The 16,441-nt window shown below is 39.7% G+C and overlaps 1 protein-coding gene across 1 annotated transcript in view; it reads left to right on the top strand.

Moving 5' to 3' along the window:
* Positions 1-16,441, top strand: part of LOC109479189 — a 33,190-nt gene that overhangs the window by 14,991 nt on the left and 1,758 nt on the right. The window contains 17 exon segments of the mRNA XM_019781080.1: positions 1,450-1,741; positions 2,059-2,301; positions 2,621-2,834; positions 3,043-3,342; positions 3,844-4,019; positions 4,180-4,318; positions 4,320-4,376; positions 4,838-4,984; positions 5,904-6,105; positions 8,741-8,899; positions 9,191-9,286; positions 9,749-9,892; positions 10,505-10,566; positions 10,568-11,288; positions 13,121-13,311; positions 13,447-13,522; positions 14,379-14,581. Of these exon segments, the coding sequence (XP_019636639.1) occupies positions 1,450-1,741; positions 2,059-2,301; positions 2,621-2,834; positions 3,043-3,342; positions 3,844-4,019; positions 4,180-4,318; positions 4,320-4,376; positions 4,838-4,984; positions 5,904-6,105; positions 8,741-8,899; positions 9,191-9,286; positions 9,749-9,892; positions 10,505-10,566; positions 10,568-11,288; positions 13,121-13,311; positions 13,447-13,522; positions 14,379-14,581 (3,422 nt within the window).

Genomic DNA, 16,441 nt, shown 5'->3' with positions numbered 1-16,441 from the left:
ATTCTTGTTGCGCCCAAGGATAAAACCCCCAAAGAGAAGAAGTGTGGTGTCATCTACCACATCCCCTGCCAGGGCAAGAACAACAGGGGGCCCTGCCAGGAAACTTATATTGGTGAAACGGAGAGGTCTCTAAAAGCCAGGTTTCAGGAACATACACGGCCTAGTTCTGCCAGTTCAGAGGTGTCTCAACACATTCACATAGAGTCACCCGGACACCATGTCTCACTTGACACTGTAAGGATTTTAGACACTGAACAAGACTATTTCTTGAGAGGGGTGAAGGAAGCCATTTACATCAGGGCCCATCACCCTACATTGAACCGCGACGGGGGCCGACATCGTCTACCAGACACCTTTGACCCAGTGTTGACGTCACACTTCAAAGAAGCCACGTGACAAGCTTCACTGGGTCAGTCTACTGAGGAAGACCAGAGTGACTGGTTGAAAGCTCTAGGTGAGAGAATTTTTGTGTTGGATCAAGAGTTTTAACTTTAAACAAATATCTACCTGTGTTTCTCTTGTTCTTAACTACAGATGTCACAAGCTATCATGGAAAACAGCTGATTTTAAGTATTTGCTCATTAATTATGCAAATCACAGCCATAATAGCATAATTGTAAGATTATTATGTCAAGCACCACCTAATCTATCTACATACCAAAAACCACGACGATCTATCAATCGGTTTTTGAGTTATCCGCCTTTAAAGATTTTTCAACAAACCCCCTGCAGTTCCAGAGCGAGCAGCTATGGGGCTCAAACGCATGTCACTTCATTCCAAGTACAAGAGCTCTCTATCATGTAAATCGTGACCCCAGCATGTCTAGATCACAAGATGTCAAAACCAGAAGTTATGCTGCAGTACCATGACAGGCCGCCAGGGGGCCCAAAATCGAGTAAATTTTTAGGTCTTAGCAAGACCTAGCTACCTACCAAACATCGAGACAACCCATCAAAGCATTCATGAGTTGTCGTGTTTACACACACACACACACACACACACACACAAAGATACACGAACGCCCTAGAAAACATAACCTTCCTGGCGAAGGTAATGAGGGATCATTAGGCTATTTAGCTTTGAAAAGTGAATGACCTGCTAGTATCTTGTGTTTCGTGATACCTAGATATGAGATCTTCATGGACGACGTGACGCCTGAACAGTTAAACGTGGGCTTCTTACGAGACTTTATTTCCCTGCCTGAGTCCTACTTCTCTCCCGGGGCAGAAATTATCTTCCGTAAGTAGAAAAAATATTTAGTTTGGGTACATGGAATCCATTTAGTTCATAAACTAAGGCAAATACATTCAAGTCCAAATGACCAAATAAAATACATACCAATATCGAAGTATACGTGTAATCAATATAGTCACTGGAAGTTTGTTACAATGACGATGACTGAAAAATTGTTGTCTGTAGCAAGAACAGTGATATTGCTTCCATTTCAGAAAATTTCTACCTCCGCTGGGGAACACACTACATCAAGTCAGCCAAATTTGGAGGCCAGCTGAAGATCATCAAAACAAAACAAGCTACACAGGACCTGTCGATGTCAGAATTCGCCACTAGAGCTGAGGCCGACTGGAAGATGACCCTCAGCACATTCGCAGCCAAGGCGTCACAGACCAAGTCAAGTAGCTGGTTTCCCGAGCACGAGTCGAAGATTGAATCACAAGAGTTTTCTGGAAAAGCAGCGTCTGGTTCTGAATCACAGGCCAACAGGCAAGAAGAGAAGCAAGCGTAAGTTTGTTTATTTAATTAAGAGTTAAATATAGGCACGGATAAAACTTTATTATTATCAGTTGCAAATACGCCCTGCAAATTGCATAATTTTACAATGTCAACGTAATTACCATTTTTTCGAACGATCTTGCTTTGTTTTTAATGTTCAGTCGCATTTACTTGCGCATATGACTCTTTATTTATTGACAACACGTATACATTGCTAAAATGCAATCTTTTGTTTCATTATAGAACTGGTATTTAGTTATGTTAACATTTTAATTTCACTTGACAAAATCACAGATTGAGCTCAATATTTTATCTCTTCCATTCAGATCATCCCAGCAGTACAGTAACGAGGTTCTGGTGGTTCAAGGTGGAGACCAGAAGATCGCCGCTGCCATCACGGAGATGTACACGACAGCCCTAACAACAGAGCTGAAGGACTGGTTAGAGTCCATTAACGACTACTCCAAACCCTTCTCCTTCGTGTTAAGGCTGGTCTCAGATCTACTGAACATCCCCTTCGTCTCGCTCTTCCCTGCAGGAGATGTGGACTATGGTTGCTTTGGTAGGAGGTAAGACTTTACAATTATGTACATAGTACTTTTCAACTAAACCTGCCTATAGTAAATATAGAAGTAATCAAAGAAAATAGTCTAAATATACAGGTCACCACATTAGACAAGATGGTTTATACTAGATATCTAATTTATATAGAGAAGTAGACAGTACATTTAGTATTGTTTTTAGATCACGAAGTAGATAGTTCTTGCACACAGTCAAATAATGTACTTAAATCAATGGAATTTTAACTATTTGATTTATAATATACGTAGTTTACGCTTTAACTTTATCTGTAGTAAGAAACCGACTAATAATTGATTATCATCTCAGGGATCTTAAGACGGAAGTGGGAACTGGCCGAAAGTATTACACGCAAAACACAGCAAAACCGGATGTTGGCAACAAGGGATCTATAAATAAAAGTGAACCGGTAACGGTTACCGAGATCCGTTATTGTAATTTTGAAAACCGTAAAGCCCTCGAGGACAGCATGACCAAGAGGAGACTGGCGCTTCAACGTGCTGTTACAGTGTATCTGGAAGAGGTAAGGAGGATACTTGTGATAATTAACATTCTGCATTTTTGCAAATAATCTTAGACTCATTTTCTATTCTTATTAAATATTTTATTAGACATTTAATCATACACATAATATCGAATAAAGAAAGATGCTATATCATAATTGGCTTTGAAATTTTAGGCCAGTGATGGTCTAAGATATTAATTACTAAATAAGCATGTTTTACCTGTAGGGTCGTATCCTGAGTTCAGACTTCCTCCTGCCCGCCGGAGAGGCAGGCTGTGAAACCGCCATGTTGGCGTTCCTTCAGGAAGACAACACCGGCGTGCCCACATGGGAAGACATGACCGGAGGAAAGGAGTTCATGGTCGTGTTTGACATGCCGTACGACATCCCGGGGATTCTTCAGGCTCAAGACGTGCTGACACTTAAGTTCTATCGTCACAAGTGGTTCTCTACACGAAAAGGATTTGTACCACATCTGTATGATGGCTACAAAAACGGAGGAAGCAACGACGTCCAGGCGAAAAAGGTAAACAAATCAGAACATACAGAACATGCATTGTGTATTCAGTTTGTCACCTAAACATTCTTTTTAACAATTCTCAACCTTCTTATAACAGTTTTAAACATGTAAAAAATATAACAGTTTTAGTAAAATGTTGAAGTTTGTGTCAATACAAAGATTACACAGGGATCCACTGTCGCCTTCATCAGGGCACTACAGCCATCACGGAGACGGTGGACGATATAAACTGCCTGGTATTTTTGAGCTATTGCTTACGTCACGTATCCGTAAAGTCTCGTGTGATTAATGTCACGTGTCTGTATATCGCCATTCTCGCGACATTATGTTTTAAAGTGATTGGTCATTTATTATCCTGATCAAGGTCACAGTGGTCGTCAAAAATTTGACCTCTATGTAATCTTTGTATTGAAACAAAGTCCAACTTGTTACTATGATTACTACCAACACAGATGAACTTTCATGACAGTTTTACAAATGCAATTCTACATGACGACGATTCTGCAGGTCAGCGTTCAGGGGCTTGTCATGACATATGATGAGGGAACAGGTGTCTTCACGGTGACGGATGACGACTTCACAGCCTCAGCTACACTACTGACAGACTTACCAGGCTGGATAAAAGGTCGTGACGTCGCCAGAGCTGAGTACAAAAAACTACTCAACCACTTAAGCCAGAAAAGGTAAGTAAAACCAATACTGATTACCATCAATATGGGATTCAGTTGTCTCACAATTTATTGTTAAATACACATTGAATCAGAAATGCTATATTCTAAGTGATATAAATAAAATGTTGTGAAACTTATAACGAATGTAGAATTGTTGGTTATTGTTCTGCAGTGACACAGTCGGAGACGTACCGTGTAGCATCCAATGGACCAACGCACATCGCTTTGATCCGACCGATGGAGGAAAGTGCATCCACTTCACTGCAGCATCAGGAGGCGACATCTTTGTTGTGTTTGCCAGCATCCCGCAAAAACCACGAGACCTGGATATATGTACAGATCACATCTGAGGGAGTGGCACTGTATAAGGTCGACACGCTTATATATTAGCTATATTGTCACGTGAGGTACCTAATCCCGGCAATGTTTCCTAACATACACAACGTGTTTTACGCCAATTAGGATTGGAGTTGAATTTTGCTTTTCTTTCTATATATTCCTCTTCTTGAGTAGCATTCACTAACATGTAGTTTTGTTCGAAGGTCAAGGATTTTTCCTAATGTTATAAAAGCTGAGATATGCGCATCAGTCTGAGCATTCCATGGGTCTGAAAGTAAGGGAGATGTCAGTACTTTAAAATATTAGCATGGAGCTATTCCGAGAACTATTTACAATATTGTATCTGGTGCTTACACATTCCTGAACTTTTATCAGGAATGTAATTTCCGATACACTCGGTAAAGATACTGTGAACTTAAGTATAACTAAAGTTATCGCTGCGCACGACAATGTGTAATGGGACTAACAGCAAGTTTCATACACACCTGAAGGCACTTCGGCTACAAACCACCCAGCTGAATGACAATGCCGGCGGTCTGGGTTCGGCAACCCTGTACCAGTCGTACTTTGTCTGTGTGACTGAAGATGTGGACGATAAGACAACAATAGTTCAATACGGCAAGACGCCTGACAACGAGGTGTGTATATAAAGTTCAGTAAATTAGGCATTCGTACTTTGACAGAAAGGCATAGTTTTTTGGACAAAATATCATTATGACTTCACCACCTAGTGGTAAAGTCATATTGTTTTTGCTCACGTTTCTTCTCCTTCTTCTTCTCCTGCTAATTCTTGTAATAAGTGAATGAATGAAAGACCTTTATTGTACGTTTGTGCTCTAACAAGCTAAGTACAGGTCATGAATAGACAAGGAAAAGCATACAGCAATAATACTTAAACTATACATACTAATGTGATCTACTATTTACATTGTTCGACTTCTTCTCGCTTCTTGGCGCAGTTATAGATATACGAGCATATAGAACTAGTGATACATGATTTGTCAAGTTTCATAAGAAACATGAATTTTTCTGATTCATTTAAATGTCCAAAGTTGGGGAACTTATCTATTATATAAGAATATAGTAAATTAATTGATTCAACTCATTCATTTTGGGGCCAAATAACATGGGATTTGGCATGAAGGTAGAGTAGGCAAATACCCCAAGGAATTCTAGAGTGGTTTTATTTGAGCTTTTTGACTGTGTTATAGAAAATGCACTATAGCAGTGTGTTACCATATTTGGACATGAGTCATCAGAATGGCATGTAGAGCAGGCAACCAATGATCATGCAGCTTTACCCCATTCTCCCTGCTGATTGGCTGTTCGGATCTGATTGGTTTAACTCTGGGTGAACTTTATTCAAGTTTTGGGGTAGGTATGTAAAACGGTCCTGCTCCAACATTGAAACGCTTCTTTTGTCTTGAAAATCAACAGTATTCATTATGCAATTAAAAATCCCAAGCAATAGTGTATGGGATAGCTATCCAACTGTCACTTCATACTATAGTTATATCGAATGTTAAGAATTAACATTGTTACTAAAAATTATGATAGGAACGTCCCCACGTCTGGTTGAGTTTTACATTCAACGAGGTGGCGTCCCTTCGCTACTATTCCTTCGGTAGTGGAGAGTCTCCTGTCAAAGTGATGGGACTGTCACTGCTGGACAAGCCGGCAAAGGACTTCATCATCTGCCGGGAAGGGACGGAGTTGATCAACGGGGTCTGTCAACAAAAATGTCACTCCGAGTGCAACGGTACGTTCGTCTTTGATTTTTGATTTAACCTTGCTTACTTGTTTTTCTTGCGCTACCTAGTCAGCTATTAAATCTTAATGATTGCTTATACTAGCTGCAAGCGCCAACTTCCCTATTTGTATTTGCCGTCTTTAGATTAGCTATTATAATGTGGCAGCCTAGTTCCCGCCAAATTCCCTACCCTCCTGAACACCAGAGAGGAAAGCCCGTCAAGACAATAGGCTCAAGATGGAGAAGACAAGGCTATGACAAAAGTATAAGGCAAAGAAGGAACCCACGGTACATAAGGCAAACAGACTTCAAAAGACAGGAAGAAAACATGCTTCCAAGAAGGAAAGAAAAAAGGCAAATACATGTATGTACTTTATGGCAGGACAAAAAAAAACAGGATTGTCAACGGTAAAAGAAAAAGAATTCTCCACGGGAGAAGAAACAGGCTTCTCAAAGGAAGAAAAAATCAGTATTACCGGGAGAAAGTTTCAGGCCAGAAGGAGATAGGAGCAATACCAGCTTTTACGGCACTACTTAAGTACTACCCCGAGCACTACGTACTGTACATTGGCACTACCCTGGGCAGTACCTACTGGACATTGGCACTACTTTGGCACTACCATGAGCACTACTACTGGATATTAGCACTACTTTGGCACTACCTTGGGCATTGCCTACTGGGCATTGGCACTACTTTGTCACTACCCTGGGCACTACCTACTGGACATTGGCACTACTTTGGCACTACCCTGAGCACTACCTACTGGACATTGGCACTACTTTGGCACTACCATGAGCACTACTTACTGGACATTAGCACTACTTTGGCACTACCATGAGCACTTCTTACTGGACATTGGCACTACTTTGGCACTACCAATGAGCACTACCTACTAGACATTGTCACTACTTTGGCACTACCATTAGCACTTCTTACTGGACATTGGCACTACTTTGGCACTACCATGAGCACTACCTACTGGATATTAGCACTACTTTGGCACTACCCTGGACACTGCTTACTGGACATTGGCACTACTTTGGCACTACCCTGGGCACTACCTACTAGACATTGTCACTACTTTGGCACTACCATTAGCACTTCTTACTGGACATTGGCACTACTTTGGCACTACCATGAGCACTACCTACTGGATATTAGCACTACTTTGGCACTACCCTGGGCACTTCTTACTGGACATTGGCACTACTTTGGCACTACCCTGGGCACTACCTACTAGACATTGTCACTTCTTTGGCACTACCATTAGCACTTCTTACTGGACATTGGCACTACTTTGGCACTACCATGAGCACTAATTACTGGACATTTGCACTACTTTGGAACTACCATGAGCACTACTTACTGGACATTGGCACTACTTTGGCACTACCCTGATCACTACCTACTGGACATTGACACTACTTTGGCACTACCATGAGCACTACCTACTGGACATTGGCACTACTTTGGCACTACCCTGAGCACTACCTACTGGACATTGGCACTACTTTGGCACTGCCCTTAGCACTACCTACTGGACATTGGCACTACTTTGGCACTACCATGAGCACTACTTACTGGGCATTGGCACTACTTTGGCACTGCCCTGGGCATTGGCACTACTTTGGCACTGCCCTGGTCACTACTTATGGACATTGGCACTACTTTGGCACTACCATGAGCACTAATTACTGGACATTAGCACTACTTTGGCACTACCATGAGCACTACCTACTGAACATTGGCACTACTTTGGCTCTACCATGAGCACTACTTACTGGACAATAGCACTACTTTGGCACTACCCTGGGCACTGCCTACTGGACATTGACACTAATTTGGCACTACCCTGGGCACTGCCTACTGGACATTGGCACTAATTTGGCACTACCCTGGGCACTGCCTACTGGACATTGGCACTAATTTGGCACTACCCTGGGCACTGCCTACTGGACATTGGCACTACTTTGGCACTACCCTGGTCAGTACTTACTGGAAATTGTAACTTTTTTGGCAATACCCTGGGCACTACCTGTACTACCAGCACTACATTGGACATCTACCTTGGACATCTACTTTGGGCACAATTCAGGACGTATAAGTGACTTTCACATCGAACATTCAGAAGGACATTCAGCAGGACATTCGGTTGAGTATTATATGCAACGTTTTGTGGCGGCTCTGTACTCCAACTAACCCTCTTGCGATTAAAACATAATTACCAAAGAAGTCCTGTAAATTCGCTTTTTCCTATCCCTGGATGGAGCGGGACTACGGAAACAGTAAGATAGGGAGGGCCGTGGTGCTGCACCTACACTAGCCTTGGAGATTATTAAAACGGTGAACACAGTGTCAAGTTAAACGCAATTATACAGACATAGTATCTTGTGTAAATTAATCATGCAGTAAACAATAAAGTATCAAATTGTACATTTTTTTTTGCTTTATTTATTTTGGTATGTCTTAAATTCCGAAAACTATTGGATTAACCTTCAATCTATTTCATTTTTGTTGTTGAGCCATATATTTTGTGTCGGTGCAGTTTTCTGCTGTGGATAAAAATATAATAAATACATGGCCACTTTAGAATCATTTTGCAGCAAAAGAAAAAATAATGCATTTCATTTTTTTCTTACACAGGATGCCGCACAAGTGGATCCAACTCTCCAACTGACTGCATCGCCTGTAAACATCTGAAGGTGTCCTACCCCTACAGAGAGGGACAGACTGGTGATTTCGAATGCGTCGCGCAGTGTCCGCAGCACATGGAATCTGACACTGCTACAAAAACATGTTCATGTAAGTAATGCGTACATATAATTTTAATAGAGATTTCATATGTTTAAATTTGGAGGCAATAATTAGTCTTTTGCTGTTTCATATTGAAGGTAAATAAGGATATAAATGTTATAGGCACTAGATTCATAGTTGCTTTGAACTCTCGCAAAACTAGATATTATTGTTTTTCCTTTAAAATTACATTTATGTCCTAAAAATCAATATGACGTTCCCGTCGTGTGAGCTGCGAGTAGAGTTTCCTGAAGATTATATATACTGAAAAAAGGTGCTTTTGTTAATGTTTGTTTTCAGGCATTAAGAGGATGGAAGAAACCCGTCCTGGTGGTGTTGTTGACTGTGTGACGGAGTGCCCTCTGACACACTTTGATGATAACAACGTTTGCAAAAGTATGTTGTAATATATTTTGATGTTGTACATATACGCAACAAATACTAAATAAGCACTGCAGAGTGTAAATGTCAATTAATTTCCACTGAATTGTAAATTAATTCTAGTACATTCTTAGTGATATTTTTGTGGATTCTCTTGTCTACTTAAAGAATTGACCTTCAGCAACTTTGTTTTAATATGTTTGTAAACCTAAGGCTCGTTCAGTGATAGCATATTCCAAGTCACTATTTTTTACCTATTGAATATATATACATTCAAAGATATATATCTATATCTATCTATCTATCTATCTATCTATCTATCTATCTATCTATCTATCTATCTATCTATCTATCTATCTATCTATCTATCCATATATATATATATATATATATATATATATATATATATATATATAGAGTAGAGAGAGAGAGAGAGAGAGAGAGAGAGAGATTCAGCGAAAGCATATTTCTATGTAGAATGCAGCAGCTTTTGTAAAGATGTCAGTAATGAAGGGAAAAGGTTTTGCTCCGGGCCTGCTTCAACAGACTGTGACACGTGCAAGTATCAACATGACGGGCGCTGTGTGGATGGATGCAGACCTGGACAGAAAGCTGTGAAGGGTTTGTCATGTTTATACATATAAAGTCATTTTTTCGGGGGGGGGGTAAACGATTTTGCCATATGCTATGGTCATATTGTCAAGCCTGGGCTCTACCAACACAGATGAACTTTCAAGATAAAACTTTATGAGTTATCTGTCAGTCAGCGCAACTGTTTATCATTCAGTTTGTGTATCAGTTGTTTTGTTTATAGGTAGTAGAAAGACAAGGGTAACAGTCAAATATGGTCAAATACTGCAGCAAAACTTCCGGTTTTGTATCCCTTTGTCCTGAACATGCTATGCTATATGGTCGTGGATTTTTTGGTGACATAGCTTTTTCTGTCAGGAAAAAGTAGTGTGGGTGTTGTCCCGCTAGCGTCTTGTTCTGTAACTGCAGGGAAGTGTTGGAGAGATATCTTTCAAAGGGGATTAGAAAAAAGCAAGGTCTTTTTAATCATTTTCGGTATGTAGGTAGCTCATAGAGAAACACAAGTAAAGGCAACTTATGCGAATGAAGACTAAATATGCATAATTCAATAGGGAATGACTGAAAATTGCAAAGCATCTAATGTGTGTAATATATTCCAGATCTCCGAATTTTGTTTGAGTAAGTGGTACATTTTTTTACTAGCAGATAACAATGCCTTCACCTGCCGCCAATGTCAGTCCGGCCATGAGTGTAAGCTGGGGGACGGAGCAGGAAGACATCTGTCCAGCGGGAACGACCAGTAACGACAACAGGACAATGTGCGTGCCGTGTGCAGCTGGGGAGTTCAGCAGCGCTCCGGGAGCGGTGTCCTGTCAGAAGTGTCCAGCCGGGAAGTACAGCACTGGCGGGGGGTCCACAAGCTGTTTAGACTGTCCAGTGGGAAAGTACGGCAAAACAGTAGGATCCACGGGTTGTAAGATTTGTCCTGCCGGACAGTACAGTAGCAGAGCGGGGTCAAGCGGTTGTACGTCCTGTCTTGCCGGGCAATACAGTAGCAGAGCAGGGTCAAGCGGCTGTACGCCCTGTCCGGCCGGGCGGTACAGCAATACAGCAGGCTCAACGACTTGTCATTCCTGTCCTGCCGGGCAATACAACGATGCAATAAGGGCAACAGGCTGTAAGACATGTCCTGCCGGCAAATACAGTTCAACGGCATCATCGCGCTGCTTGAACTGCCCTGCCGGAAAATACAGTAACGTAGCGAAGTCAACCAGATGTTCCGACTGTCCTCCCGGAAAATACAGTAACAGGGCGGGGTCAAGTTATTGTACGTCCTGTCCTGCCGGGCAATACAGCAACAGAGCAGGGTCAAGTGGTTGCACGTCCTGTCCTGCTGGGAAATACAGTAGCAGAGCAGGGTCCACCACTTGTCCGTCCTGTTCATCGGTAAAACCAACAGGCCCTACCGGCCAGTCTGTTTGCAGAAGTAAGTTCCTTCTTATCATAATACAGCAATAAAAGAAGAAAACTAATATTAACTACAATAACAAATAAACCTGATGCCATTTCATACATCTTCATCACAAAACCAAATAGGCTATACGGATGAGTTTTTGCTATGTTTAAAAAGCCGAGAGTTCCATTACCAGCTTTTAACACATGCACCTGTGCATTTTGATATGAAACTGTTGAACCAGTGATGAAAAGCCGGGTAATAACCTGCTTAAAATTACCCTTAATAATGATTTGATGGCGAAAGTTAATCACCAAGGAAAATCAAATATCTTTGATTTTTTTTCGTGATTTCTAGAATTAGGAAAACCGTAGTGTTTGAATATCAAATAGCATGAAATTACAAGAAAAAAAAAGCCATCAAAGCATTATTATGGGTAATCTTGAGCAGGTTATCACCTGGTTTTTCATCATTGGTTGACAGTTCAACAACTCCCTTCCAAATTGCACAGGTCCATGTGTTAAAAGTTAAAAGCTGGTAAAGGAACATTAGGGCATACCTTTTGTCATGGAAATTTTCTCACGCATGGCTACAAAGCAGCTGCTACAAAGAAAAAAAAAAAAACCCGTCGCTTCTGCGTTCCATAACGCTCTAAATATGAGAAATGCGAGCCTGTGAAGCTATTGCAGTTGTGCTATTTGAATGACGGAAGCTGTGCTTTTTTAATTAAATTTTGACTGTAAAGCTCTAATATTGTGGTATTCGAATTACATTTTGACATTAAAGCTCATGATGGTTAAATTGAGCGCAAAATACACGGAGCCCTTTTTATTCATAAATCAAAAGAAAGTGCGTACACTAGATCATCTATTATAATATAATCCAAATTATAAATGCTGATATTGAAACAGAATCACCCATTATACAATAATTCAAATCATAATACTGATAATGAAAAAGAATCTAGAACATAAAGTACCCCATTTGCCACGATGCTTCTGCTGATTTCCCATTCTTGTTGATATAGAATCTTCTACTTAATGAAAGAAGTTCGCATAATTGAGAAAAGATTGAAAAGTAACATGGATGGCCTTTCTACTTGATTTGATTTGATTTGATTTGATTTATTAGGCTGATAACACATATGTATGCAGCCAGGACTGCCCAACTAGCCGGAGGCTATTATAAAGGGCTAGTCCTCACAACAAGAACATAAACAATTCGGAACATGTAACAGTTAACAGTGTCAGTTACAATTCAGATAGACATACTACTACATAACAGATGTTGCGGCCTTTCTACTTCACCTGTAAAATTACTTACAAGATTACCTATAACAGGGCTTCTGAATTTGAGTTACCAAAGATGACATTAACGGAATTGTGTGACTGGGGTCCAAAATGTTACATACATGCTGCTTATAGTACGTCAAATATACAAGTTTACAAGAAGTCGTAGTGATATATGCACGAATGCAAATGTTTGCATAATACTCACTTGCATACCTGTGTCTCGCTACCTTTACTAGATACCATGCCCCCGTATCAAAACTTCCGGGTTTCGATCGAGCTCAATAGACACCATAATTCCGCAAAAAAATATATATTTTCACCAAAGGTTTTTTAATTGTGCATATTTTCACTAAATCTGGCTATGCAGTCCTGGAAAACAGCGTTTTGGCGCATATTTTTAAACAAAGAATTTATCGAAAAGGACACCCCTTTATGCGAAGCGCCAAAAAATATATGTAAATAATGCGTAAATAATGCATATATGTGCAAATAAATGGTGACTACACGACGCCTCTAGACGTCTTTTACATGCATTTTCGTGCAGTTTATAAATTCTTTAATTTTCTCACACAGAGTGGCCGACTGGTACCTACGGTCTACCCCGGACAAATACAGGTTGTCCTGTAGCTGCAGGCGTTAGCTGGCGCACGGGTGTCCGTCATCACGACACCGAGGACTCCACCGCTGACAACCAATGGACAAACGGTCTGCATTTTGACGGTGACTTTTGGAAAAACAATATGAAACAAAAATTCTGCATGAAGGTAGGTGCTGATTACAACATTTTTTAAAAGTATTGATAAATTATGTAACCTCTTTTCTTGTTTTTTAAAACAGTTTAGTCTTTTAAAACCGATTTAAAAAATAATTTTGTAATGTGCATTTTCTTTTCTCTGCAGACTACCCCAGGAGACGGAGATGGGAACTGGCCACGCGGTAGTTACTGTGTCTTTAAGAAGAGCGGTTGTCCGGGAGGTAGGAACTGTCAAAACACACACAATTTTTTTTCTTATAATGACGGCACCTAGGATATATCAATTGGCAGTAGTCTGCCATTTCCGATTGCCATGTGGGATAAACAAAGTCAGTTATATTCTAGTCATCCGACTAGAATATTGTTACCTCCCGGGGAGGAGACATCCTTCCGCGGAAGGGTTTTGTGAGAGATTTAGATTTTCATGTTCGCAGCTGTTTCTCGCGTTAGGGTGTACGGATTTTTTTGGGACTCGGTGTATGTTTTGCTATTGGGCCGTATATGGTGCTCAATCTTTCGTTTTTATTGTATATAAATGTTTTCGGACGTGAAAATGGCGTCTTTTGGTAGCCCCCAAACACCCCTTTTGAGCGTGAGAAATGGTGGCGACCGTTGACCTTTGGCGTGTTTAAGATATTCTCGGTCTGGTCCACGTATATGACCCCTCGCAAAGAGGGCTGTCCGGTCTTGATTATTTTTTTGTTTTGGCGCGCACCATTTGTTGTTGTTCACATGCATCGTCTCTAACACATAAAATTCTAGCACCATCAACTATACATAACAAATTACATATAAAATATACTAATAAAAGTCCGGAGATATAAGGTCAAGGTATCTAACCTCCAGAAACACCATTTCTGATCTTGATCACAAAGTACAACCACTCAAAATCGTGAGTATATTATGTCCAGAACACGACATTAAATGAGCATAACGCAAAACTGTTTTGCTGCAGTAATAAGGAAATGGTACTTTTTTGGCATGTCAAGACCTAACAATGTAGAGAATTCAATAGTAATCTAATTCAGGCCTGATGTGCAACAAACCTAGCGATTCATAATGTTCTGTTTCTTTTAGGTTTCCAATCAGGTGAGATCTACTGGGACGATGAAGATGACGACAACAAAAACAGCCGCAGTGGCGTAGTTCCTGACGGGAGTTACGGCAGTAACACCCTGATCAGATACTGCTGCCGTAACGACGGGAGCGCCAACACTCCCATCTCTCTACCTAACCGCAGTCCCTTCTACCTCTTCCGCTACAGACAGGGCTGTCAGAGGGTGAATATCATAATGATGATGATAGTAATAATTTGACTGTTACCACTTGTATACGATGTAGCAACTTGTACATCGCCTCTGGGAAAGCAATATGCTCTACAAAAGACTATCGTAGTATACAACAATTATTGATATAGAATACTTTTTTTGTGAAATGCCTGGACAGTTCCTTATGTTGTTTATTTACAGTGCAGGAATTATCATATGTTGTTCGATTTGCTCTCACAATTTAAGAGAAGTTCTATTATAGAAGAAGACAATCGTGCATATTAAAACAACTCATGCATTCAGGATATATAGGATTATATGATATTGAGATTCATCCTCTCCTAGTTCCGAACAAAATTAAGTAGTTTATTTAGAAACTGAAACTGAAATTTTACCAAATATTCAACTTACTTGGCTTTTATGACAATTGAATACTTACAAGCTTCAATCAACAAGAATTCGGAGATCTCAAACCTTCATGAAATATATGAGTTTTTGTAAATGTTTTTTATTTGTCACATTGACTATGGAGATAAGGTCCCAATAATCAATATCTAGTTTAATTTAAATTACAATATATTCTAAATTCAAACGACAATATTCTTCGTGTAAAATTCCTCTACCTTGTCATACTTCATTTCAACATGAACTCATTAATTATGCAAATAGAATCTACATTAACATAATATATGCCTAGTGGTGTTAACATTTAAGTAACTTACACGTGTCACAAGGTATATAATTACCATATTTTATTAATAAGGACTCACAGAATTTCCACATTAATTATGCAAATTAGGTCATTTGCAAAATCTTTTGATGTTTCGCCTGCCACAAATTAAGTATATTTCATGTATAAAAGCACCATTATATAAACACTGTAATTAAAGAATTCCCTCATTAATTATGCAAATTAAGTTCTCATTTGCATAATATGCATTTAACCCTCAACAGAACACCTTCCCGGACTGATAAATCTGTACACCTGGGGTCCGCGCGGACCCCAGAACAGTTTTTGCTAATTTTTAGAAATTATCAACATGCTACGAGCTCAATTGTTTTGCAAACTGATGTGGAAACCTCTGAGTCCACATTACATACAAAAATCATACATTTAGAAATTTTTCTATTTTTTGGTGAAGAAAAGAAGACAAGAAGAAAAACCCGATTTTTAAACCCATTTCAGACTGAAGGGGCTTTTGAGGCCCAACTTTGATCTCAGATAGCGGCTAAACGGCTTGCGCTAGAAGTATCAAATTTGGAGACCTGTCCTAAAATGTCTCTGGAAAAAAGTTCATATTAGTTTTATACTAGTAAGTTGATGTTTTTTGTGTTGCTATGGCAACGGGTAGTTTTTTTTGAAAATAGAAGTAATTTTGGTTTAAACATAAAAAATTTTCTGAGTTTTATATTAAATTACACTTCTTTTCCAACATTAATAACATCTTACATAATTAAATATAAGTTAAATCATTTAATATGCATAGAATATGCTAATTTGATGACGTCATTGGTCAAAATCCAATATGGCGGACTATATTATTAGCTCTGACGTCATATGACGTCATAATTACACCAAAGTTATTAAAATTTAATTCTATTACTACACCATTCTCTGAAAACTTGGTAGACATACGATGAGTGCATAAAAACATATAAAAACGGAAATAAGGTAATGTATAAGAACGACCAGTGTATCCATTATGATCGAAAGCCGGCTGGGGTCCGCGCGGACCCCAAAAGAAAATCAGATATAATTTTTTTATAAATGGTACAAACGGAGTTTTCTGCACTGTATTGAGAGACAACTTTGTGGGTGACAATTACCTAAAATTTCAGAAAAAATCTTTAGAAACAAAAAGATATTACAGA

Source organism: Branchiostoma belcheri, unplaced genomic scaffold (assembly GCF_001625305.1).
Source record: "Branchiostoma belcheri isolate BF01 breed outbred unplaced genomic scaffold, Haploidv18h27 scaffold47, whole genome shotgun sequence".
In the NCBI taxonomy this organism is placed as follows: Eukaryota; Metazoa; Chordata; class Leptocardii; order Amphioxiformes; family Branchiostomatidae; genus Branchiostoma; species Branchiostoma belcheri.
The sequence above is the reverse complement of the archived record's forward strand: the minus strand, read 5'-3'. Positions and strand labels throughout refer to the sequence as shown.